General features: G+C 43.8%; 3 protein-coding genes across 3 annotated transcripts in view; 1 reads left to right on the top strand and 2 right to left on the bottom strand.

Moving 5' to 3' along the window:
- LOC144483343 (uncharacterized) overlaps positions 1–27,880 on the bottom strand; it is a 263,183-nt gene that overhangs the window by 131,998 nt on the left and 103,305 nt on the right. The window lies entirely within an intron of this gene.
- LOC144483346 (uncharacterized) overlaps positions 1–27,880 on the bottom strand; it is a 341,173-nt gene that overhangs the window by 272,706 nt on the left and 40,587 nt on the right. The gene's annotated exons all lie outside the window — the stretch shown is intronic.
- LOC144483341 (T cell receptor alpha chain MC.7.G5-like) lies at positions 391–27,062 on the top strand. The gene is made up of 8 exons (XM_078202057.1): positions 391–433; positions 582–881; positions 1,673–1,708; positions 4,127–4,420; positions 21,978–22,289; positions 25,214–25,276; positions 25,686–25,780; positions 27,048–27,062. Exons 1-8 carry the CDS (start codon positions 391–393, stop codon positions 27,060–27,062), a joined length of 1,158 nt encoding a protein of 385 aa, XP_078058183.1.

Here is a 27,880-nt window from a genome sequence, read left to right as displayed (position 1 = left end):
CATCGCGCAGGAGGAACATATCACGGCCCTAACTGCCATCTCTGCACTTGGACACTGAAAAAAAATAAAAGAATAAGAATCTTACTTGCTTTTGACAAAGAGGGACATTCCCAAACTCTGGGTGGCAACAGCCAGAGGGGTCGCGGGACGAGATTCTGGGGTCGGGAGCTCCGAGGCAGCGATAACTATGGAACCTCGACTGAATGTTCATAGCTTCCCGCCACCTTTAGATTCTCGAGATTTATTTTAAACAATGGGCGTGGCCTAAATTGACGACGTTCGGGCCTGATGTCTTTCAGTTCAGCTCTGAGATCCAGTGTCCCAGAGCAGTCCAGCTCTGCAGTCTCCAGCTCCCCGTCATATAAACCATCAGCTCCGGGCAGCAGAGCGATGGGAATCCTTCTTGTTTTCAGCCTGTGTGTCTGTTTACCCAGTGAGTACTGATCACACTAAACTACATTGTGTGAATTGAATAGAAAGCTGCCCCAGTCCATCCCAATTACAGACATTGTCTGGAGTTTTAGCCCCGTTGTGTGGTTCAGCTCTGATGGGCCTTTAAACTCTCTGTATTTAATTTCCAGGATCTTTCAGTCAGTCAGTGGTACAGAGCCCGGCAGCGGTGACCAGAAAGGAATGTCAGTCCCTCACCATCACCTGTGTTTTCTATGGTGGATTCTTTGCTCGTGCTTTGGAGAGGGCGGAATTCTTCAGACAAATACAGGCTGGGACAAAGCGGGAGCGGGTCTCCGACGGAGGGAGATTTGTTGTGTCGGTGAATAAAGCAACAAAGACATTTTCGTTGGAAATTCGGGATGTGAGAGTTGAAGACGCCGCCACCTATTACTGTAAAGCTCATTACAAAGGCGACAACACAGTGATGGGTCTTGGCTTCCCGCCATACTAAAACTCTCACTGAAGATTTTCACATAAACAAATGAAAAAGCGGAGTTAATCTTCCCTGACACCCGCACAGTTCCATCGCACACCGTCAATCCCACAGTCAAGTTTATAATGAGGATTTGATTATTACCGTTAACATTCTGAGTGTTATAAACATGAAGTGTGTGCGGAAGCTGATATCTTTCCGGGATTGGCGTTGATGAACGAAGAATGGAAATGACTGATCCCACCTTACAAACCCAAACAAAAGATGGGATCATCGTCTCTCAGCTGGAACTGGGAACCGCAGTCCCCGCTGTTTAATTAATGTCCCTACATCTCACACAGTATATGGGGTTTTGATGCTGAATTATAACACTGTGTAAATGATTGGGGGAGTCACAGTGAAAAGGAGCTGAGCAAATACCTGTGCACAATTACCTTATACATTCTCAGGGCCCAGAGAGAGAATTATGGGTTGATGTTATTAGCGCTGCAATCTGGATTAATTACATTGCACTTTCCATCACTCACATCTTTCTTTGATATTTTTCTCGGTTAATATGAAGCGACTATCTCCTACCTGGGGATATTTACTGAGAACGCGGGGCCTCAAAAAGAACAGTTTGAACTGACAGAGACTTCAAAACATTGAATAATATTTATTGATTTAAATCCCCCGAATAATGGGAACTTCCAAATGACTGTGATGATTTCCCGTCAAGTTGAGTAGTCGGTCGTTCTTGTACGGGGAGACTGAGATCGGTATCAGTGTGTCCGACCTGGTATGAAGCCGATGGATCAGGGACGGTGGTGACTGTCACAGCCGGTAAGTGACTCCAAACCCCGCCGTGTTACAAAATGTCTCGTTTAACGTTCACCGTCATTTTATTATCGTGATCTGTATCGTTTCAGTCCAATTGATACGGATAAGGATCTGTTTACAGATCCGTTACAGATTTTGATTTGGGGGCAGGACGTGATTTGGGAGTCGATCCAAGTCAGCCCTGGGGAAAGCGAGTGTGAGACCTGATGCAGAAGGCGGTCAGCGCTGTAGGGATAGTGGTGGTTGTGGGGATGGAAGTGGAGGGGTGGGGGGTGGATGGGCTGTGATGTGAGGGTTGACAGTATTTGGGTCATTATTAGTTTAACGGGCACATCGGGGTTAACATCCATATCAAGGGCTTTCACAATCCTGATAGTTTATAACAAATTATCGGCACTCTGGAATCCACCTTCGGTGTTAATTGTGACCGAGGGAGATCTGCCTGTCTCGAACAGCCCGGCAGTGGGATCGCAGAGCTCTATCCTGGGCAGTAGACTGCAGTCCCTGCCGTGTAATATGAAGAAGCTACCGGTTGAATGAGATCAGTGCCACTGCGGACAGTTCATTTAACCGCAACAGTTCATCCAATACCTGTCCCGGGAGACAAATAGAATAAAAGAGACAACGGACTTCAGACATTAGATACCCTGTTTAGTTCTAGATTGTATTTTTCAATAGAGAAATCAGTTACTGAAATTAGTGAAATTGTACCTGACATTCCTCTAAACATCCTCCACATAACCAATCACTTTCCTCATTTTCCACCGTCAAAAGAGGCATAATTTAAAATGAAACCAAATCCCCCACACATGAAAACATTTTTGTTTGAAATGAATATAACTGGAGTTTTACCATTTTTATACTGAAATATTAAACTAAACTGACTTAAACCTATACTTTATTTCTAATGTCCAAAAACACTGAAGAGATTAGTTAAACTACCTTTGTTTCCTGACAGTTGTCATTTACAGGAGAAAATAAATATATCAATTCGAATAAATTCAAACAGGGAGAGCCAGAATGTGGATCTCGCTGTCACATTGACTGTTTGGAGCAGAGGCGAGTGGTACATTTATGGGAAGACTCGAAAATACTGAAGGGAGAACAGAATAGACCGACAGAGTGAGCTGGATAGAAATGATCAATTAGATTTCTGACGGGTGAGGCTGGTCGGGTTTATCTACAGTAAGAAGTTTAACAACACCAGGTTAAAGTCCAACAGGTTTATTTGATAGCAAAAGCCACACAAGCTTTCGGAGCTGCAAGCCCCTTCTTCAGGTGAGTGAGTCACTCATCTGAAGAAGGGGCTTGCAGCTCCGAAAGCTTGTGTGGCTTTTGCTACCAAATAAACCTGTTGGACTTTAACCTGGTGTTGTTAAACTTCTTACTGTGTTTACCCCAGTCCAACGCCGGCATCTCCACATCATGACGGGTGTATTGCCTGTTCCTCTTCTGCAGTTTCTATACAACGTAAAACTGAGAAAAAATTCCGCCCAGAGAGAGCAGAAGAGAATCAGTTAAAGAGCAAAAAAAGAATTGAAATTGTCAGAGAGCCAGAAGAGGCAGTTCCCAGTGAGTAACTGTAAAACCACTGCAGGAACTGAACAGAATAAACCCAACTGACAACTGAGAGACTTTGGGAGAACTTTCCACGATTGCAACGAACCCAAACAGCGCAAAATAAATGTTGAAACAAAATAAAACTGACTGTAAATATTTCCAAGTAAAGAGAAAAAGATGTTCCTGATAGTTAGATAGCAGAAGAAAACCAAACAGATGAATAAACAGAGATTCCCGGGAAGTGTTAAACAGATATAAAGGAATGACATTTGAGCACCGATGTTCAACATCATTCCATCCCCATTGGAGCTGATGAATCACAGTCATTCCCTGTTGGATCTTGCTGTGCGCTTCGACGTAGCGCAGCTGGGTTAGTCACTTGGAACGGATTGCCTCACTGATAATAAAATGTTCCCTCGTGTTTGTCTCTTAGGAAGGGAAATAGAAAGTGAAATGTAACATACATCATTGAATCATAGAGTGCAAAAGGGTGACATTCGGCCCCTCGAGTAGATGCAGCCCTTTATAAGTGAAATCCAGTTCTTCCCCTCAGTCATGAATTTTCCCCATAACCCTATTTTATTCCTGTTCCAGCGCTTGACTATTCCCGTGTGTTTGTCACTGCTGATTCAGCTCCCACCATCATTCTGACATTGCATTCCAGACCGTTGGATCTTGTTGTGTAAAGAAAACCTCATTTTCCACTGGTTTACAATAATAATAACAGTGAATACAGTTCCATCAGATTTAAAATAATAATAACACCGGATAAAACTGAGCTACTCCCGCAATTGACACATTCCCCTGGTAAACAGTGACTGAACCACAGAAGAAAACGCTGTTTCTTTTTTTATCCTCCAGATTCTCGTTCCCTGGTGTCTAAGAATCCACCTCTCCAAACCTCTGCTGCTGGTGACACGGTTGCTTTAAGCTGTGAATATTCAGGTCTCTGTCAGTACACAGTACACTGGTACAGTCAGTCCGCAGGGCAGGCTCTGAAATACCTGCTGCAGAAACACACTTCAGGAGAGGAGAATAAAGAAAATGCTGCCGGGGGGAGAATTTCTGCTTCTATCGAATCTGCCGAGAAAATCAGCTGGTTAAAGATCTCCAAACTGGAACTGAGCGATTCCGCTGTGTATTACTGTGCACTGAGTCGGAGCACATCTGGGACCACAGTATTTGAATCTCTCTTAACGCCCGTACAATAACCTCCCAGCACCACGGGAGAAAACCAAACTCTCTCAATAGCACCCTCCCAACACCACTCCCCACCACCGCCTTCCATCCCCACCGAGCGTACACCATTACTGACCCACCCCCACTGGGACACGGCAGAAGTTGTGTGGCTTTTGCGACCAAATAAACCTGTTGGACTTTAGCCTGGTGTTGTTAAACTTCTTACACGGCAGAAGGACAGAGAAAGGTGGACGAGACCACAATGGATCTTGTTATGGAATCAAACGGTGTGTAACATGGAGAGACTAGAAAGCTCATCTTTGGCAATGGAAGCAGGCTGATTGTGAAACCCAGTAAGTAACTAATCCTGGATAATGATTACTCAACATGTTACTTTCCCTCCATGACTTCATTGAGACATACAATCGCTGTGTTATTTCAATTATCACTGTTGTTGTATGGAACGGGTGAGCAGTTCTCATTGGGAATCCAAAGAGCAGCTTCACTGGGCATTGAGATAGAGCAATGAGAACTTTATTGTTTCCACAATTCAGGATTGTTTCCTTAAAACATTTAACTGGCCTTTATCATGAAAACCCACCTGGGTAGCTGGCAAGGAGATGTATTGCTGAAATGATTGTGTGTAATGCAATTAAATGATACATTGATAGATAGTTAAAAGAGGAACATCCCGATAGAGTCATAGAGCCATAGAGATAGACAGCACTGTAAAAGTTGTTTCAGCCTAATGAGGGACAGAGATAGAGTAGACAGGAAGACACCTATCCCCATAATAGAGGGATCAATGAGCAGTGCTTTTTGGGGGCGATGCATTGAGTTAAAGTGCGGGGTAGGAGAGTTAGAGAGAATGTGAAGAGAACTTTTCCCCCAAAGGGCGATAGGAGCCTGGGACTCAGTGCCTGAAAGGCTGGTGTTGACAGAAACCCACACAACATTTAAGGTGTATTTGGATATGCACTTGAAATGCCATATCACAAACGGCAATGGGCCAAGTGCTGGAAAATAGGATTAGAAAAGTCAGCTGGTTTACCTTTGGTGGGGCAGACACGATGGGCCGCAGGACCCTTGATGTGCTGTAGACTTCTATTTTATTCCCTGGTGGGAGAGTCAAGGACCAGAGGCATAATCCTAGAGTAAGGGGTTGTCCATTTAAAGAAAGAGATGATGAAGAATTTCTTCTTTCGGATGGTTCCTAATCTGTGGACATCTTTACCGCAGAGGGCTGTCGTTAATAATATTCAGTCCTGGGATAGACAGATTTTAAATCCACAAGGAATTTGAGGGTGATGGGCATACGGTGGGAAAATGGAGTTGAGGATTATCACATCAGATCAGCCATGATCTCATTGAATGGTGAACCGAATAGCCTACTTCTGCTCAGGGAGAGATATCAGGGGAGATGGAAAATATGAAGCACAGTCGATTTATTGATCCAATAATGTGCCTTTTAAAATTGTGAAAAACGTAGTAACTAAGTGTGAGGGAGCGGGAAGGAGGAAACTGTTACATTTGGTTCGGGAGAGAAGCTAATTAAGACGAGTAACATTAACTTAAACTGAATGTAAGCTAGCCCTGTGTTCATGTGGCTGGTTCTATGTTTTGTGGTAGCCGTTATCACTGTTCTATCTACCAAACTGAGAAGCTTGTCTTGGGCAAAGGGACAAAATTCACTGTGAAGCCCAGTAAGTCCTCAACTATTTTCCATCCTGATCTATTTACAGTAGGGGGATAATTGAAAGTTACAGTTCGAATATATAAGTTACGATATCGTGTTTTTTTTTCAATCAGTATCGACTTTTGGGGAGGAGGGGTAATATAATGGCCATTAATAATTTGAGGAGGTCTTGTGGCGTAGTGTGTTAAAGTCTCTGCCTCTGAGCCAGAAACGTCGGGTTCGAGTTCTAATCAATGTACTTAATGGCCAAGGAAGCTGAGTTCATAACGCAGCCCAACACTGGTGGTAAGAGTGGGAGCGATTCCTGCTCAGCCACGTTTGATATGGAGCGTGGCTTCCTAAATCTCTAAGCCCCTGGCAACAGTATAGCGAACTGTTCCAAAAATAGCTAGCTCTGGAAGCAGATTAATTCTGCCTTTGTGCACCACTGGGTGCAGTAAGGGAATTTGGGGTTAGATGTCCTTCGTGTTATACAATCGTATAAGATTCATTGTTCCTCTGTTGGTGGTAAATCAATGTTAAGATGAACTCTTCGCACACCATGGCAGCTTTCAAGGCATCCCGCCCATTAGGCAATGTTCCAGTTTCCTTGCTATGTGTATTAGCCAGAAACTGAATGACCTTATGCATTGATAACTTTCCACTGGCAATGTGTCACGGCGCTTATTACTATGACGGTAGTTAGAAACTCACCGTTGGCAACGGAATCCAATTGATTGTTGTGCCAAGTAAGTGCCAGCTGATTTCTCTGCATCCTTCGATGGACTTTTCTGCTGAACCCGTGTCCAACAAATGGTGACAAAGAGCGAAAATAATTAATTAATTCAATTTAATAATAAGTTGTTAAGTAGATCAACGTATCATTAGACAGTTAAGTAGAGAGATAGCGATCCACGGGATATAATTAGTAAATTCACAGATAACACAACAAGTGGTGGTGTGGTAAATAGTGAGGAGGAAAGCCTTCAATTGCAGTACGATACAGAGGGATTGATCAAATGGGCAGAGCAGTGGAAAATTGAAATTTAACTCTGAAAATGTGAGATGACGCATTCTGGGGGGACTAACATGGCAAGAGAGTTGAGAGAAGTTAATGAAACGCTGCATGGAAGGAACGTTAAACCTCTAGCTATGTGTTGTGCTTTTGTGAAATAGAGAAAATCAAATATAATTGGAATTCGTTGGGGAGTGGTTTCAGGGAGAGTTGCAGTTGCATTTTCCTCTTGCAACTTGAATCCTAATCTATAGTTAAAACATCAAGCAAGACCTCTGTCATTACTGTTCCCAAGAGAGTAACCGATTTGTTTAGTATCTGGAACGACAGTGTCACCCCCGCCGATGAAAGGCTGAACCTTGGCACTGGAACCAAAGTCACTGTGGAACCCAATAAGCACCCTCACAAAAAGTGAAGCACTGCGGACGCAGAAAATCTGAACAATATTTACTGAGAATTAAATTCCCATTTGTAAAGTGGATAGAAATATATGTCATATGGAGCTAACAGGCTGGAAGAGGGAATTGCATTTAAATTGGTGGATGGGGAAATATTTTTCTTTCAAGATATAACCTGCCCTGGCTATTGAAGTCAGCAGAAGCTGAAATTGAACTCAAAACTCAAACTCAGGAGAAATAAAATGTAAATAAATCTTATATTTCGGCTCATCTGGTTCGGTTTAATTTTTTGTCACATTGTGTACAGATGTTCTAGCACCAAAACTTTAAAACTTATCTTTGGCAGAGCAACGCATTCACTATTCAACCGAATAAGACATTTAAAATTTTCAGTTTGGATCTGGTTAGAATTTAAGTAGCTGAAGTTTCCTTCAAGGGTCTCAAGGGCTCTTCCTAATGTGAACTTTGTATATATTGCTCTGCCCTCGAATTAATGAGTGTGATTCATCATGCGCTAAATGACAGCTGCATCTTCACTCCAATGGAAGGTTTATGTCTGTGCTCTTTGTACTGTGCATTATGATGATACAGTGAAGCTCATATTTGGCAGAGGCACCCAGTTAACTGTTGTGCCAAATGAGTACGATTGGAAGTTACATTCATTTTGTTTCATGCAGATTATGTTTTCGCTATATGGTGTCTGACAAATAGCAAGTAGACAACGATACAAAGTATTACATGGAATACAATTGAACGCATTCTGCCTGTAAGATGAGCTTCAAGAAGATAGGGAGACAGCTAGCTCAGGTCTCAATGCTTATTTAGACATGCTGCAGGTGGCAGGCCAATCTTTAGGCCTCAGCAATGTGACAGGCATTGATGGGTGCCTCATAGAAACATAAAAACGTAGAAGATCGTAGCAGGAGGAGGCCATTCGGCCCTTCGAGCCTACTCTGCCCTTCATTACGATCACGGCTGATCGTCCAACTCAGTAACCTAATCCTGCTTTTTCCCCATAACTTTTGATCCCATTCGCCCCAAGTGCTATATCTAGCTGCCTCTTGAGTACATTCAATGTTTTGGCATCTACTACTTCCTGGGGTAATGAATTCCACAAGCTAGCACTCCTTGGGTGAAGAAATGTCTCCTCACCTCCGTCCTAAATGGTCCACCACGAATCCTCAGACTGTGACCCCTGATTCTGGACTCCCTCATCATCAGGAACATCCTCCCTGCATCTATGCTGTCTCGTCCTATCGGAATTTTGTAAGTCTCCATAAGATTCCCCCCTCATTCGTCTGAAGTCCAGCGAAAACAGTCCTAACCTAGTCAATCTCTCCTCGTACATCAGCTCCATCATCCCCGGAATCAGCCTGGTAAAGTTTCGCTGCAGTACCTCGAGAGCAAAGACATCCTTCCTCAGAAAAGGAGACCAAAACTGCACACAATATTCTAGGTGCGGCCTCACCAAGTCCCTCTATAATTGCAATGACACATCCCTGCTCCTGTACTCAAAACCACTCGCAATGAAGGCCAGCATACCATTTGCCTTCTTTACTGCCTGCTGCACCTGCATGCTTAACTTCAGCGACTGTTGAATAAGGACACCCAGGTCTCGATGCAAACTCTCCTCCCCCAATTTAGAGCCATTCAGGTAGTAATCTGCCTTCTTGTTTTTGTTTCCAAAGTGAATAAACTCACACTTATCCAAATTATACTGCATCTACCACTGATTTGACAACTCACCCAGCCTGTCCAGATCAGGCTGAAGGATCTCTGCATCCTCGTCACAGTTCACCCTCCCAGCCAACTTGGTATCATCTGCAAACTTTGAGATGTTACATTTTGTTCCCTCGTCCAAATCATTAATACATATTGTGAATAGCTGGGGTCCCAGCACCGATCCCTGTGGCACTCCACAAGATACTGCCTGCCAATTTGAAAATGGCAAATTAATTCCTACTCTTTATTTCCTCTCTGCCAACCAATTTTCTGTCCATCTAAATACAGTTCCCCAATTCCATGCACTTTAAATATGCCCGATAATCTCTTATGCGGGACTTTGCCAAACGATTTCTTAAAGTCCAAATATACCACATCGACTGGCTCCCCCTTGTCAACCCTACTCGTTACATCTTCAAAGAATTCCAACAGATTTCTCAAGCATGATTTCCCCTTCATAAATCCATGCTGATTCTGTCTGATCCTGCCACTGCTTTCAAAGTACTCCGCTATAAGTACTTGATAATGGATTCGAGAATTTTCCCCACTACCGATGTGAGGCTTACTGGTCTATAATTCCCTGTTTTCTCTCTACAACCCTTTCTGAATATTGGAATAACATTAGCTACTCTCCAATCTGCAGGGACTCTTCCAGAGTCTATAGAATCCTGGAAGATTACCACCAATGCATCCATTATTTCTAGAGCCACTTCCTCAAGTACTCTGGGATGTAGATTATCAACCCCTGGGGATTTATCCACATTCAATCCCATCAATCTTCCCAGCAACATTTCTCTACTCATGTTGATTTCCCTCAGTTCTTCCCTCTTACTCAATATTGCATTCTCCAACATTTCTGGTATCTGATTTGTGTCCTCATTTGTGAAGAGAGAACCAAAGTATGTATTCAGCTGGTCAGTCATTTCCTTGTCCCCTATTATACATTCCCCCATCTCTGTCTGTAGGGGATCTACATTTAGAAAGTATTAGTGTCAGTCTTTATGTTCCCTGCAAGTTTACTTTCGGACTGCATTTTCCCCTTGTTAATCAATCCCTTCGTACTTTGCTGAATTCTAAACTGCTCCCAATCCTTAGTCTTATTGTTGTTCTTGGCCAATCTGTATGCTTCTTCCTTTGATCGGATACTATCTCTAATTTCCTTTGTAAGCCATGGATTGACGCTCTTACTGATTTTGCTTTTGTGCCAGACAGGGATAAACAGTTGCTACAGTTCCCCCATGCGTTCCTTGAATGTTTCACGTTGCCTATCCATTGTCATCCCTTTAAATATGTCTCCCCAATCTATGAAGGCCAAATCACGCCTCATATCCTCATAGTTTCCTTCATTAAGATTCAGCATTGTAGTCTCTGAGTCAACTACTTCACTCTCCATCCTGATAAAAAATTCTCTCATGCTATGATCACTCATCCCCAAGGGGTCTCGCACAGCTAATAATTGGCAATTATTACCTTGTCACTACACAGCACCCAGTCTAAGGTGGCCTGCTCCCTAGTTGGTTCCTTCACATATTGGTCAGGGAAACCATCCCGTATCCACTCCAGAAATTCGTCCTCTAATTGTGGTTAATTTGAGTTGCTCAATCAATGTGCAGATTAAAATCACCATTGATCTCTAATTTCGTGTTTAATGCCATTTCCAACATCACCACTGCAGTTTCGGGGTCTATATATGACACCCACTGATGTTTTCTGCCCCATTGGTATCTCTCAACTCTACCCGCACAGATGCCACAATATCAGAGCTAATATCCTTTCTCACTATTGTGTTAATTTCCTCTTTAGCCAGCAGTGCCACTCCACCACTTTTTCCTTTATGCCTGTCCTTCCTAACTACTGAATACCCTGGGACATTCAGTTCTCATCCCTGGGAACCCTGCAGCCATGTCTCCATAATTCCAATTATAGCATACCCGTTTACATCTATCTGCAAGATTAGTTCATTCCCTTTATTGCAAATACTCCGCGCATTAAGGCACAGAGCCTTTAAGCTTATCTTTTTAACATTGATTGCCTCGCTCCCAGTACTTTTCTCTATAGCCCTTTTTGAATTTTGTCCTTGGTTTCTCTGCCTATCATTTTTCTTATTTCCTTTTCTACATCATGTTTTGTCCTTGTTCCCTCCTTCCCTGACTCCTTACATAAGTTCCCAACCACCTGGCATATTCGTTTCATTGGGTGACCTTGCATTATTGTGAGGTGGTGGAACTGGGTCGCGGCAGTGGCCTAGTGGTATTATCGCTAGATTATTAATCCAGGAACTCAATAGTTTTCTGGCGACCCGCGTTCAAATCTCGCCACGGCAGATGGTGGAATTTGAATTCAATAATCTGCAATTAAGAATCTACTGTCGACAAAGAAAGCCATTGTTGGAAAAACCCACCTGGTTGAGTAATGTCCTTTAGAGAAAGAAATCTGCCATCCTGATCTGACCTGGCCTACATATGCAATTTGGTTGACTCTCAAGGGCAATTGGGAATGAATAATAAATGCTGGTCAGCCACCCGTTGCCCATGTCCCATGAATGAATACAAAATCTCTCCCTTTTGGAAAATGAGCCCGAGTTGATTCAACGAAACGTAAACGCATCTTTCAGACTCAACTGACTTACCTCTTCGAAATCTAACAGGATTATGACAATAAGAACAGATAATGTTGGGAAAACCCCCAGCAGGTCAGGCAGCATCTGTAAGGAGGGAAAGCTTAGTTAACAAATTAAATACTATCATTTGAATCGTATTTCTTTTCTGCCAGGGGTTGAGGCGTCACTGGCTAGGCCATGTTGCAAATTTCTGTTAAGGCATTTCAGAGATTGGCACAGCAGGCGCAAAGGGCTGAATAGCCTTCCCTTGTTCCTATGTTTCCTAACCTATGTTCAGAGGCTAAATATATTTGTTGCAGGGGAGGATGTGGATGCTATCTTTGACTAGTGGCTACCTTGGCTCAGAAATTCTTCACGTTGATAGAATCTTAGAGCATCCAAGGAGGGTATTCGGCCAATTTAGCCTTTGATGGTGCGAAGGGGAAGATATGCAATATCTGTTACCTGCAGCGAATCAGTGACTATTCCAGCTTTGCCTTTGCCGTGAACTGCCTGAAATCTGAAACAGCTATCTCAATAGAAGGTTTCTGTCTGAGCAATTGTTACTGTGCTACGATAAGCTAACGTTCGGCAGCGGCACCCAGGTGACAGTTGTACCAAGTGAGTGTGAAGTCAGTGTTTCTTTTTCTTTCATTCCACATCTCCTCTGTGATCTAGTTTTCTGTTGTAAGTGTTCCAGTCAAGTTAGGCAGAGTGCCAATATAATATGTGGCATGCAGACGAAGAGATTGCACGGTTTTGAGTCAGTTTTGATCAAGCTAAGCTTACCCAGGCATTAGAGGGCCCTGGTATTATGGTATTGAACTGAGAAGCAGAATTGTGTCCTGTTAACGGGATAGGAAGATTCCATCCAGAGAGTTAACCCAAAAGAAAGGGGGGAGACGAGCAAGCATCATTGTTCTGTTTAAACTCCAAAATCAAATCTCTTACAGCAGAGATGGGGCCCTTCAGCCCGTCGAATCTCCACCAATAAAACGACACAAAATCTACACTAATCCCACTTTCTGGCACTTGGCCCATAACCTTGAATGTTACAACATTTGAACTGTTCATCCACCTACTGCTTAAATATTGAGAGTTTCCTCGCCTCTGTTACCCTCCCAGGCAGTGCATTCTAGACATCCACCACACTCAGGGTCAAAAACAAATTTCTCAAATCCTCAGATCCCGCCTAAACGTCCTGCTACTCATCTTAAAATTATATCCCTCGTTATTGACCGGTTAACTAAGGGGAACAGCTGTTCCCACTTCCAGGCAATGCATTGCATGACAGAACCAATCGGTTTGTAAAAAAGTTATTTTCTCATTTCACTTTTTCCTCTGTTGGAAATCATTTTAAATCTCTGCCCTCTCGTTCTCCATCCTTTTGCGAGAGGGAACATCTCCTCCCTCTCTACTGTAACCAGCCCCCTCGTGATTTTGAACAGCTCGAATAAATCTCCTTTTAACCTTCCCTCCAAGGGAACAGTTCCAATCTTTCCAACCTATTCTCATACCTCATAACTCATATTCTCATAACATTTCCAAGTTATTCTCAAACTGAAGTTGCTCATCCCGGCAACCGTCCTGTCAACCTTTACTTCACTCCCTCCAACGCATTCCCATCCTTCCTATTGTATGGTTCCCAGAACTTTTCACAATATTCCAATTGAGGTTTAATTGGATGTCTTATATAAGTTCACCATAACCTCTTTGCTCTTGTACTCGATGCCTCGATCAATAAAGCCCAGAATGCTTTATTAGCCGCTCTGGCAAAAAACACATAGAGGGTCTTACAGTTACGATAGAACAACTGTACTGATAGACAAACTGATGGCTTCGGTGGATAATTCCAACAGAAATAGGGTTCTCATAGCTGTTTAAAGAATAAAATCCTGAGGGATGGAAAGTGCCCTGATGTGCCTTTGATGCCTCTTTCGAATGCTGTTTTAGCATTTACACTTATGAGCGTCACTGGAAAGGCGAACATTTGTTATTCATCCCTAATTGCCCTTTGAAATGAGTGACTTTCTCAGTTTTAGACGGACAGTTGCGAGCCAACTACATTGCTCTTGGTCTGGAGTCACAAGTAGAACAGGACATGTGGGATTTCCTTCCCTGAAGGACATTAGTGATTCTGTCGAGTCCTGAAGAGAATCAACAATTGTTTCATGGTCCCATTCCTGAGACTAGATTTCAACTCCAGATTTTATTAATCAAATTGAAGTTCCACCAGATGCCATGATGGGATTTATACGCACGTAGCCAAATGTGTTGTCGTGACCTCTGTAATACTTTTTCAGTGGCATTATCATCCCGCCACTCATGGGCTTTTGAAACATTCGAGCAAAGGAACTTAAGTTTAATGGGAGAGTGGAAATAGAAACATAGGAAGTTGGAGCAGGAGTAAGCCATTCGGCCCTTCCAGCCTCCTCCACCATTCATTATGACCAAGGTTGGTCATCCAACTCAATAGCCTGTTCCTGCTTTCCCCTCATATCCTTTTATCCTTTTAGCCCAAGAGCCATATTTAATTCTTTCTTGGAAGCATAATGCTTTGGCTTCAACTGCTTTGTAATTGTGAATTGCACGGGATTTTCATTCACTTGGTGAAAAAGAAATTCTCCTCATGTCAGTCCCATATCCTTTGGCAATGAGCCCCGGTTCTCGATCCTGCCGCCATCCTGCATCAACGCAGATGAACCGGCTGTGGAAGCAAATCGAATTTCAAAAACCTCGTCATGAAAAACAATCCTAACATTGCTATTCATGGGGTTATGTCAATTTTGTACCATCTGGTATCACTATGCACACTTTGCAATCAGAAAGCTTATCTTTGGCAGTGGAATAAAACTCACTGTCGAACCCAGTAAGCGAAGCTATTCTCTGCATTTATGTCTGGTTATAGTTTAAGAAAGTATTGTCCGATTCTAATACACCTGTAAAGAATCTTCGTCCTGTAATAGCTGCTGTTGTATTGGTTGGGAGAGCCAGGGGGTGGGGGGGGCGGGGGGCGGGGAGAGCGTGGGGAGGGGGGGATGGGGATGGGAAGTGGTGTGGGTTAAGGAGTGAAAAATTAAAATGTCCTCTGACAACTCTGGGTCAGAATTTACAAACAGCAGATTATTAGAATCCTACAACAATGGAGGAGACCATTAGGCCCATAGCTCTTGCTTTAGGAACAGTAGAGTCATAGTCATTGAGTTTTACAGAACAGGAAGAGGCCCTGCGGCCCATTGTGCCTGCTCCAGCCATTTAGCCCCTCTCTATTCCAGTTTCATTTTTCAGCACTTGGTTGTCGCCTTATATATTACGGCATAAATGATTTTTGGACTTGCGAGACAAGGTCCCTCTAGTCCTCTGCACTTTCTAGCATCCTCCGGTTCATTATGCATTCCCGTGCCTTGCTACTCCTCGCAAAATGCATCACCTCACACTTTTCAGGATTAAATTCCATTTGCCACTGCTCTGCCTATCTGACCAGCCTGCCTATATGGTCCTGTAATCTCTGCAAGTCAGTGACACTTCACTTCATACGAAAACGATGTGTGCATTCTTGGCTTGACTTCGTGTGAACTTTGTATACAGCACTCCCGAAATAATGCAAATTAAATGTTTTTCTTCTGTACTCTGTGAGGTAAATATGATGCAACTGCTGCAATGCAAAATTTCTGTCTTGGAAATTGTTCCTGTACATTTACTAATTACAACACTGAGACATCCACATTCAGCGGTGAAGGTCGTGACCAGTAAGGATAAGCTTACTTAATATCATTATCTGCTGTGTGATGGACAGGGAGCCAGCATCATGTGGGAAGGCAATTGAGGACATTGCACCGATATAATGAACTTACACGGCTGAATATCCAGTTCAGCTGCTCCTAAACTTGCAGTGTCCAACCTTTGTAGATCCAATGTCATATTGTCATATTTGTAATGTCATATTGGACTAAAAAAAACTTTATTTTTATTCCTTGGATGTGGGCATTCCTAATTTCCCACTGGACAATTTCAGGGCCCACTACATTGCTTCTTGAATCCAAAGTCAAAGTTCAAAGTTTATTTATTAGTCGCAAGTAAAACTTACATTAAACACTGCAATTAAGTTACTGTGAAATTCCCCTAATCGCCACAGTCCGGCGCTTGTTCGGGTCAGTGCACCTTAACCAGAACCACAATGTGGGAGGAAACCGGAGCAACCGGAGGAAACCCACGCAGACACGGGGAGAACGTGCAAACTCCAGACAGACAGTGGCCCAATTTGGGAATCGAACCCGGGTCCCTGGCGCTGTGTAGCAGAGCTAACCACTGTCCTACCACGCCGCCCCCGCTAGCTGGCATATTTCCTTCTCCAAAGGACATTGTTGAACTAAATGCACATTTACTACCATACGCACCTCGTCTACTCTCAGCCGCCATTTTGGCAATAGCACATTCACTTCCCTCGTCCAAGTCACTAATGTATATTGTAAACAATTGTGTCCGGAGCATTGATCCCTGTGGCACTCCATCCTGAAAATACTCCTCTTTTCCCAACTCGCTGTCTCCTATCGATTAGGCAATTCTCTATCCATGCTAATATATTACCCCGAAAAGCATAGGATCTGAAGTAATCTTTCGTCTGAGACCATGTCCAATTTTATTTTGCTGCAATGATAAGATGCAAACCATCGAACGACAAGGCTTTCTTAACGGCAATCGACGATGGTTGCCATAGTTTTTACTAGAGGCTAGATTTCGATTAATTGAATTGAAATTACATCAAGTGCTGGGGTGGGCATTGAATTCATTTCTTTAAGGGAATTAGCCTTGGTTTCTGCGTTGCTAATCCAATGACATCGCCACTTCGCTACCACCATCCCATAATGTTGAATGAAGACTATTTAAGGATAGTTTCAATCATAAGCATGTTACAGAGCCAGAAATCAATTAGATTCATTTCGTTTTGTGGGCTTTATGAAATAATTAATATTCAGTGGCATTACCCAGCACTTTCCCGCACGGACATATAAAATATAGAGAAAGTTAGAAAATAAGAGCAGGAGTAGACCGTTCGGCCCTTCGACCCTGCTCTGCCATTCGACACGACCGTGGCTGACCCTGTAACTCGACACCATACTCGCCCTCTCCTCATAATTTTTGACACCTTAAGAGTATAGTGATATATTTCCATTTAAAATATATTCTCTGATTTCGCATCCACAAACTTCTGCGGTAGATAACTACAGTTTTACCAGCCTCTGAGTGAGGGCATTTTTCCTCATCTCAGACCTAAATATCCAACCCTGTACACTGAAACTTTGACCCCTTGTTCTAGACCCCACCAAAGGAAACACCATCCCTGCATCCAGTCTGTCCGTGCCTGCTAGAATTCTGTATATTTCAATGACACCGCCTTTCATTGTTCGAACCTCCAGTGAATACAGATGCAGTCGCCCAATCTCCCCTAAAAGGACAATCATGCCATTCCAAGAATCATTCTGGTGTACTTTTTCTGCACTCTTTTTATTGCAAATGTATTCTTTCTTCGATAAGGAGACCAAAACTGCCCACAATATTAGATTTCGTCAAAAAAGGGTTGGATTTAGGAAATGTCTTAATGGAGGAAAGTGAGGCAAAATGCTTCCTGGTTTCGCTCCTGAAAGTCTTAAACATTAAACATCGTCTAAAATCCTGTTTGATTAAATCTTGGACTCCCCAACCAGCAGCAACTGTTCCTGTTTATCAACCCTCTCCTTTTGGGTATGATTAAGTCACTCCTTAACTAAATTCCAGCGTTTTAGATTTAAACATCATTTACACTGTTAATCGAGTACTCTCAACATACATACTGCTTACAGAGTAAAATTTCTTCTCCTGCTGCTCTATTCAAGGAATTTTTAAATGCTGACTTGTAATTTTATGAAAAACGGAACATAAATGTTGCCGGTTCTGATTGCGGACTCTTTATTTCAATCATGATCTCAGATCTTCACATTCAAACATGAATACTAAGCTTCGAATATATTTTTCGGTCTCTCAGTGTTTGTGCTTTCTGTCTTCTTCACCTGTCTAAAGAATTTGAATAAAGACATTCGTTGATCAATCCTTACTCTTAGCATATAGACATTTATAAACAACATGGTTCTTTGATTTTCAATTCTAAATCTTACATTCAATTCTAGCTTACATTTCCCTGCACTGAAAACATCCACTAGTTTTATCCATTCACAAACTATTAATATTTCTTTGCAAATCGGTGCTTCCAGCTACGCTAATTACAATGCTGTTTTTGTGTCATTTGCAAACTAGCATATTCAGCATTCTATCACATTCTATCGCATTGTCTTAATAAATACAACTAAACTGCATATCATTCTGTATAGGTATATGTGTGTGTGTATGTGCGTTTGAGTGTGTGTGTGTGTTTATGTGTGTGTGTTTGTACGCCTCCATGTCTGTATGTCCATACCTGTCTGTGTAAGTGTCTGCGCGTATTTAAGTATTCAAGCCTCGAAGCAACATAAGAGCAGGCATTTGGCCCATCGATAAAGATCGAACATTCAAACTGATTATGGCACACACACACGTACCCACCCATACAAAAGCACACACACAAACACTCACACAGACGTACACAAGCACACACACACACACGCACACGCACATTAATATTTGGTGACACACAAACGTACCATTTGCCTTCCTCATTGTTTGCTGTACCTGCCGCTAGCGTTTAGTGACCAGGTCTGTCTGGAAGTCAACTCTTTTCAACCTCGCACCATATAGAAAATATTCTGTATTTCTGTTTCTTTTTCCCCAACCATAGTGGAAATCTTCATACTTAGTCACTTTTTATCCCATCTGCCATGTCTTTGCGCATTCACTCAGCCTGTCCAAATCTCCTTGAAGCCCCCATTGCATCCTCCTCTCCATTATGTCTGTGCCATCAACAAGGTTTGAATTATTTTATTTGGTCCCCACATCAAGTTTCTGCTTGTGTTCCAATCTCTGTGTTTGTTTCTGGGCATGTCTGCCTCTCAATACCTCAGTTTGAGTGTCTCTCGATTTGTGTGTGTGTTTGTGCGTGTGTGTGTACGCCTGTGTGCCTGTACGTCCATGCTTGTCTGTGTGAGTGTCTGCGGCGTGCAAATGTATTTCAATCTCAAAGGAGCATGAGTAGGCCATTTGGCCCAAAAATAATGCTCCAACTTTCAAACAGATCATGGTATATACACACACACACACACACACACACACACACACGCTCTCTCGCGCTCCTATTTGATTAGACAAATATGTATCATTTGCCTTCCACGTGTCTTGCTGTGCCGACATGCTAGTTTTTCGTGACCCATGAATAAGGACATCCAGCTCTCTCTGGCAACAACCCTGTCCAATCTCGCACTGTTTAGGAAATACTCTGCCTTTCTGATGTCTTTTTTTTCTGCCAGAATGGATAACTTCACACATATTCAGTTTTATTCCATCTGCCATGTTCTTGCCCATTGACTCAGCCTGTCCCAATTCCCTTCAAGTCCTCCTTGTATCCTCCTCACCATTAGTTGTGCTCATCAGCAAGGTTGGAAATATTTTATTTGGTCCCCAAATCCAGTCTGTCTGTGTTTTGTGTGTGGTTCTGGGTGTGTGTGTCTCTCAATGTCTCAGTGTGTGTCTGTGTATGTGTGCGTGTAGGGGGGCCGGGGGCGGTATGCCTGCCTCGAGATGCATGTGTGTGTCATAGTGTCATAGAATCATAGAGGTTTACAACATGGAAACAGGCCTTTTGGCCCAACTTTTTCATGGCGTCCATTTTTTAAGCCCTAAGCTAGCCCCAATTGCCTGCATTTGGCCCATATCCCTCTGTATCCATCTTACCCCCATGTAACTATCCAAATGCTTTTTAAAACACAAAATTGTACCTGCCTCTACTACTACCTCTGGCGGCTTGTTCCGGACACTCACCACCCGCTGTGTGAACAAAATGCCCCTGTGGACACTTTTGTATCTCTCCCCTCTCACCTTGAACCTATGCCCTCTAGTTTCAGATTCCCCTACCTTTGGAAAAAGATATTGACTATCTAACTGATCTATGCCCCTCATTATTTTATAGAGCTCTATGAGATCACCCCTCAGCCTTCTACACTCCAGGGAAAAAAGTTCCAATCTATCCAGCCTCTCCTTATAACTCAATAGGGCGGCACGGTAGCACAGTGGTTAGCACTGCTGCTGCACAGCTCCAGGGTTCTGGGTTCGATTCCCGGCTCGGGTCACTGTCTGTGTGGAGTTTGCACATTCTCCTCGTGTCTGCGTGGGTTTCCTCCGGGTGCTCCGGTTTCCTCCCACAGTCCAAAGATGTGTGGGTTAGGTTAATTGGCCAGGTTAAAAAAATTGCTCCTTAGAGTCCTGGGATGCGTAGGTTAGAGGGATTAGTGGGTAAAGTATGTGGAGGTAGGGCCTGTGTGGGATTGTGGTCGGTGCAGACTCGATGGGCCGAATGGCCTCCTTCTGCACTGTAGGGTTTCTATGATTCAAACCACCAAATCCCGTTAGCATCCTAGAAAATCTTTTCTGCACTCTTTCTAGTTTAATAATATCCTTTCTATAATAGGGTGACCAGAACTGTACACATCATTCAAAGTGTGGCCTTACGTCTTGTATAACTTCAACAAGACGTCCCAACTCCAATATTCAATGTTCTGACCAATGAAACCAAGCATGCTGAATGCCGTCTTCACCACTCTGTCCACCTGTGACTCCACTTTCAAGGAGCTATGAACCTGTACCCCTAGATCTCTTTGTTCTGTAAGTCTCCCCAACGCCCTACCATTAACTGAGTAAGTCCTGCCCTGGTTCAATCTACCAAAATGCCTCACCTCGCATTTGTCTAAATTAAACTCCATCGGCCATTCGTTAGCCTACTGGCCCAATTGATCAAGATCCCGTTGCAATCCGAAATAACCTTCCGCGCTGTCCACTATGCCACAAATCTTGGTGTCACCTGCAAACTTACCAACCATGCCTCCTATATTTTCATCCAAATCATTAATATAGATGACAAATAACCTTGGCCCAACACTGATCCCTGAGGTTCACCGCTGGTCGCAGGCCTCCAGTTTGAATAACAACCTCTACAACCACCCTCTGGCTTCTGTCAAGCCAATTTTGTATCCATTTATCTTCCTCACCCTGGATCCCGTGAGATTTAACCTTACGAACAACCTACCATGTGGAAACTTGTCACAGGCCTTGCTAAATTCCATGTGGACAACATCAACTGCACTGACCTTCTTGGCTATCCCTTCAAAAACTCAATCAAATTTGTGACACATGATTTTCCACTCACAAAGCCATGCCGACTGTCCCTAACCAGTCCTTGCATCTCTAAATGCCTGGAGATCCTGTCTCTCAAAATACGTTCCAGCAACTTACCCACCATAGATGTGAGGCTCACTGGCCTATAGTTCCCAGGCTTTTCCCTGCAGCCCTTTTTAAACAAAGGCACAACATTTGCCACCCTCCAATCTTCAGCACCTCACTTGTGACTAACGATGATTCAAATATCTCTGCTCGGAGTCCCGCAAATTCCTCCCTTGCCTCCCACAATATCCAACGATGCACATCATCAGGTCGCGGGAATTTATCTACCTCGATGCGCTTTAAGACTTCCAGCATCTCCTTCTCTGTAATACGTACATCACTATTTATTTCCCCAAGTTCCCTCACATCCATGCTTTTCTCAACAGTAAATACTGATGAGAAATCTTCATTTAGGATCTCACCCATGTGTGTGTGTGTGTCTGTCTGTGTGTTTGGTGTGTGTGTGCGTGTTTGTGTGCATATGTGTCTGTGCATGTATGCGTGTCTGCTGATGTGCCTGAGCATGTGTGCGTGTGCATGTGTATGTGTGCATGTGTATGTGTGCATGTGTGAGAGAGAGAGAGAGAGAGGCGTCACTCCTCAGCCTTCTCTTTGCGAAGGCAAAAAGCCCTAGCTTATCCAGTCTCAGCATTCGGTAAATTAATGGAGAAACTTATATAGGGTTAAGACACAGAAAAAATGCGGTCTAATCGAATGGCGCGGCAGGTTGGAGGAGGTCATCCTGTTGGATTCTGATTCTTTCCTTTTATTTCATAAATTTCCAGAGGCGAAAGACCCGAAAATCCCAAAATTGAACATTTTTTACCCGCCAGTGCCACCGGGAACAACCGACATCGACACAGCTGCCGTTTGCTTGGCCTCGGACTTCTCCCCCAAAACAATCAAGCTCTCCCTTTGCACGGGATCCGGCAAGGAGGCCAATGTGACAAGATCCAGTGTCCTATTGGAGAGTGGGTACTACAGGAGCTCGGGTTTTCTCTCTTTCCCCCAATCCGAGAAATCGCCAAACATCACGTGCAAGGCATTTCACGATAATCAAAATTACTCAGTAAACATCCCGCCCACAGCTGAAATTGGTAAGTTTATTTTATTTTCGTTCATGTGATGTGGGTGCCGTTGGCTTGGCCAGCATTTATTGCCAGTCCTAAACTACCCTTCAGCAGAGGGCATTTAAGAGTCACTTGCCGGCCAGACAATGCCAGGACGGCAGATTTACCTCTCTAAAGGATATTACTGAACCAGATGAGTTTTAACGATAATCGACAATGATTTCATGGTCATCATTAGACTTCTAATTCCATTTTTTTAAATAATCAAATTTCGCATCTGTCATGGTGGATTTCGAACACGCATCCCCAGATCAATATCCTGGGTCGTTGGAGTACTAGTCCAGTGACAATGCCACTGCGCCACTGCCTCCTCTGAGAGTGTTTTATGATAGGAAGAACGTCCACTAAATATTATCCATCCTCTTAACAACCGAAGGACTCTCGGTGTCATCGTCACCCAAAATGTAGTCTTTTTGAAAGATTAGCTGACTAATGATTGACGGTCAATTATTCTAGTCTGGGGACTTCACTGCAGGAGTTCCTCAGTGTCTCAGGCCCAACCAGCTTCAGTTGCTTTATCAGTCACCTTCAATACATTATAAGGTCAGAATTTGGGATGTTCGCTGATGACTGAACGATTTTCAGCACCATTCATGACACCTCAGATCTTGTAGTAGTGCATTACAAATGCAGCAACAGCTGGAAAATATCTCGGCTTTGACTGAGAAACTGCAAATAACATTTGTGCCACACATGTTCCAGGCAATGACCACCTTCAACAGGAAAGGAGCTAACAATCAGCTCTTGGCATTTACTGGCATTATCATAGCTGAATCCCCCCATCAACATCCTGAGGGTTAACATTGCCCAGAAACTGGACTGGACTATCCATATAAGAAGAAGGCATATGGTATGCTTGCCTTTATAGGACGGGGTATAGAGTATAAAAGCTGGAGTCTGATGATGCAGCTGTATAGAACGCTGGTTAGGCCACATTTGGAATACTGCGTCCAGTTCTGGTCGCCGCACTACCAGAAGGACGTGGAGGCATTGGAGAGAGTGCAGAGAAGGTTTACCAGGATGTTGCCTGGTATGGAGGGTCTTAGCTATGAGGAGAGATTGGGTAGACTGGGGTTGTTCTCCTTGGAAAGACGGAGAATGAGGGGAGATCTAATAGAGGTGTACAAGATTGTGAAGGGGATAGATAGGGTGAACAGTGGGAAGCTTTTTCCCAGGTCGGAGGTGACGATCACGAGGGGTCACGGGCTCAAGCTGAGAGGGGCGAAGTATAACTCAGACATCAGAGGGACGTTTTTTACACAGAGGCTGGTGGGGGCCTGGAATGCGCTGCCAAGTAGGGTGGTGGAGGCAGGCACGCTGACATCGTTTAAGACTTACCTGGATAGTCACATGAGCAGCCTGGGAATGGAGGGATACAAACGATTGGTCTCGTTGGACCATGGAGCGGCACAGGCTTGGAGGGCCGAAGGGCCTGTTTCCTGTGCTGTACTGTTCTTTGTTCATTGTTCTTTGTAAGTGCTGTGGCTGCAAGAGCATGTCAGAGGTTGGGAATCCTATGGTGAGTAACGTATCTCCTGAACCCCCAAATCATCTGCACCATCCACAAGATATAGTCATGATTGTGGTAATGTATTCTCTACTTGCCTGGATGGGTGCAACTCCAACAACACTTAGAAATTTGACAAGATCCAGGACGAAGCAGCTCCGCTTGATTAAACGTTTATTTATTAGTGTCACAAGTAGGCTTACATTAAAGCTGCAATGAAGTTACTTTGAAAATCCCCTAGTCGCCACACTCCGGCGCCTGTTCGGGTGCATTGATGAAAAAGTTTGCATGGCCAATGCACCTAACCAGCACACCTTTCAGACTGTGGGAGGAAATTGCAGCACCCAGAGCAAACCCCGCTGACACGGGGAAAACATGCAGACTCTGCACAGTCACCCAATCCGGGAATTGAACCCAGGTCCCTGCCGCTGTGGGGAGGGGTGGGGACAGCAGTACTAGCCACTGTGCCGCTCGAGCATTAAATACTCCATTCACAAACATCCACTTCTTCCACCACCGATGCACAGTGGCAGCAGTGTGTGCCATCCACAATATACACTGCAGTAACTCTCCAAGTCTCCTTCCGCTGAATCTTCCAAACTCACGACCGCTATCATTTCGGAGGACAAGGGCAGCTGATGCCTGGGAACACCATCATCTGGACGTTCCCCTCCAAGTCACTCAGCATTCTGATTTGGAAATGTATCGGCAGTTCCTTCACTGTGGCTGGGTCAAAATAGTGGAACTTCTTCCCTAACAGCACTGCGTGTGTACCTACACCTGACAGACTGCAGAGGTTCAAGCAGGAGACTCACAACCATCTTCTGAAGTGGGCAATTAGGGATTGGCAATAAATGCTGACCTGCCAGCGATGTCCACATTCCGTAAGTGAATAAAAATAATAAGAGCGAACTATTATAATTCAGGGCAGTGTCCAGGAGCCGCAGCTGCTGGTGCAGCACCGAATTTACGAAAGTATTAAATACTAACCAGGGCACTGGAGAACCCCGCTCCTCTGGAGAAATGCCCTGATATCATTTAATCCACTGCAGAGCTGAAATCAGGCCTCGGATTCATGACTTCTTCGGAAGACAGTGAAATACTGCACTGATGGATCGGCCCTGGATCCTGGGTTTTAATCCCTGATGGGGAATCGACCCTGCACTCTTTGAACTCAGATTTGGGCCGAACTAAATGGCAGAGCTACCAATGTTGCTCCGTTGTGAATCATCAAGTGAACAAGTCCAATCGTGCTGTTTGATTCTTACTTTCTTCGTGGTTATTGGTTATGACAACATTATTCAAAGTGATCCTGAGACCAAACATGGTTCCAGTAATGTCACTCGCTCACTTAATAAGTCAAATGTCTTTTTTGCCCTTCCAGATGAACCTAAATGCCCTACAAGTCGAAATGATTTCTCGACAGAATCAAGTGACACGGAAAACGGTATGTGCTTTCTTCAACATTTATCGAAGTAAAATACTTGCAAATAGACAGATTGATAAGTGGACAAATAGGCACGGATACAGACCCGGAGATTGAATGATAGACATATAGTGAGATGGGGAGAAAGATAGATTGTCACACAGAGTGAGGGAGAGAGATATATAAATCGAGGGGGATAGCGAGAGAAGAGGAGAGGCGGGGAGAGAGAGAGAGAAATTCAGAGTGGAAGAGAGATAAAGATAGATAGACAGGCAAGCAGACGGACGGACGGACAGGGATGGACAGACGGACGAAAGTCAAGCAGTTAGATAATGGAAAAAATATCACATTAGTGGTATACAGTTGTTTTTCAATTCAAAATGATATATCCATTAACCAGATCTATCATTTGTTTGTCTTATTTTGGCAGATCGACTGAGGGTGAACTTTTTGTCTTTGACGGTGATGGGGCTAAGACTTTTGTTTTTCAAGAGCATTGTCTTTAATGTCATGATGACGGCCAGGGTGTGGCTATTTTGAGGTAAGGTCGGTCACCTGGATGCGTGCCAAGAAAGACAAACTGTGATGAACAATGTCCATTGACGGGATCTCGCGAGGCCACTGTTAAGGCAGACGCTGAAACTAACCCGTGGAGTGAGCATTAACTTGGATGCATTCAGACAAACAAACTCTTACTCCAGTGCCCCATCCTCATCGCTTTTCATCCCTCCCTTGCCACCGCACCACCCCCCCCCCTCCCCCGCCCCCGCCCCCCTACTCCCGCTCCGCCCCCCTACTCCCGCTCCCAATCGCAGCCTTGACTTCTTAAACCTCTCCAGAGTTTTGTTTAATTATGCGTGTCACTGACTCGCCTAACTTTTTACTCCCATCCCTTGGTCATGAGCTGTGTGGCTCTTTCGGAGAGTCGGTGCAGACTCTATGTGCCAAATCGCATCCTTCTGCACTGTAAGGGTTCTTGTGCACTTGCAGTGGCTTCTGAGAATATTATTGGAGAATGTTAATGGAGACCCTAAAGATACAATGTGTTCTTTGCTTGCTGACTCTTTGATGTTGCTTTGATGACTTACTGTTGCTCCTTCCATTCGAAACAGAACTGCATTGGACAATGAAATGGATTCAGGTGTGAACTCATTGACTGGGGCATCAAAATCCAGAGGCTTCCTGATCAGAAGTTCCGCTTCAAGCAATTCAATCTCGCTTGTTTTAAATGACGACTTAACTTTTAAAGATCCTCATTTCGGTAACTTTTTTCCACTGTTATTTTGATTTGAAACTCGTGGTTCTGCATGAATTCTGCTGCTTATGCTACATAAACATTTCAATTATGCATTTCAGCAACAGCGTGGAGCTAACATTTATATGGTTTCTGCCTGCATTAGTGTCGGAGACATTTTTGAAAACAGCATTTTCAATTTTAGGACATATAGAACTTCGATTTTTATATTCTTTGCTGAGAATAGTAGAATCCTATTCCAGAGAAAGCAGCCACTCAGCCCATAGTGACAATGGCAGCCCTTTACAGGGCAATCTAGGTAATGGCACCTCACATGTTCCTTTTGGTTGTTTTACTCTGGTAGTTATTTTAAACATTGTATTTTAATGCATGCAATTTAAGAGCGTAAGATACATTAAATCAGCAAGGGTCTGATCGGATTTTCATCAAACTCGATAACTCAGTAGTTAGATTTGAATGGCGAACAGGTCAGCTGGTTTTGAAATGACCCCTACCTGATCCGCTCAGTTTTAATCAATCTCTGTGTTTCTTTCTTAGTATTTCAAGAGCTAGTGGAGGGAAGGGTGAGTTTGGCAGCCTGGAGTTACTCCTCTGAATCAAAGGAAGTCGATCAGAGCGAATATCAGGCGGTTAGTGGGATGCCACCTGCTTTTAGATTGTTGCCAAGGAGATATTCTCTCTCCCGTACTTGATCTTGGACTCCAGATTTTCCTCCCAGTGCCCCGGAGGCACCAAACCCCAGCCTGTACATCTGGACCCTTAGAGATAATCGAGCCACCACTTGCCACTGTGCAGAGCTTTATCATTACACGGCATTTCACAAGTAAGATGAGCAAGAGTTTTTGAACATCTCGCCACTGGCTTAGCCTAAAATCAGGTTATTGCTCTCAGGTTATTTCACAAATGGGGCGTTCATACACATTTAAGATCATCCGGTTAGTCAGGGGAAGCGAGAGTTATGGGGCTAAGGTGGTAAAGTGGAGTTGAGGATAATATCAAACTAGCCATGATTTCATTGAAAGGCGAAACAGCTCCGGTGGGCCGAATGGTCTACTTCTGCTCCTCCGTCTTATGCTCTTCTGGTTCGTTAACCACACCTTTGTGCATATCTGTCACCTTGTTATTTTGTCATATGCATCGCTTATAATATTGAATAAAATTGCAGTCTTTAATGAAGGGTGTCTTCTGCTTCTTTGTTAACGCAATGGGAAGACATGCATTTGGTTTGGTTGACAGAGAGCTCTTGTAGTCGCGCAGCACAAATGGAGGCCACTCAGCCCATCATGAGGATACCGGCTCCCCATGGCGGATCCTGCCAATTGGAGCCAATTTATTTTTTGAACTCCAACAATTGAAAGTCCACAGGTTTG

The sequence above is a fragment of the Mustelus asterias genome, unplaced genomic scaffold, assembly GCF_964213995.1.
Source record: "Mustelus asterias unplaced genomic scaffold, sMusAst1.hap1.1 HAP1_SCAFFOLD_63, whole genome shotgun sequence".
NCBI classification, from domain to species: domain Eukaryota; kingdom Metazoa; phylum Chordata; class Chondrichthyes; order Carcharhiniformes; family Triakidae; genus Mustelus; species Mustelus asterias.
This window is presented reverse-complemented; position numbering and strand designations above follow the sequence as displayed.

What these genes read in the sequence shown, in the direction of transcription:
- LOC144483341 (XM_078202057.1), top strand. Translation starts at nt 391, where the DNA reads ATGGGAATCCTTCTTGTTTTCAGCCTGTGTGTCTGTTTACCCA. An exon ending in CCTGTGTGTCTGTTTACCCA is followed by an intron (nt 434 to 581) that starts GTGAGTACTGAT and finishes TTTAATTTCCAG; the next exon opens with GATCTTTCAGTCAGTCAGTG. An exon ending in CCCGCCCACAGCTGAAATTG is followed by an intron (nt 22,290 to 25,213) that starts GTAAGTTTATTT and finishes TTGCCCTTCCAG; the next exon opens with ATGAACCTAAATGCCCTACA.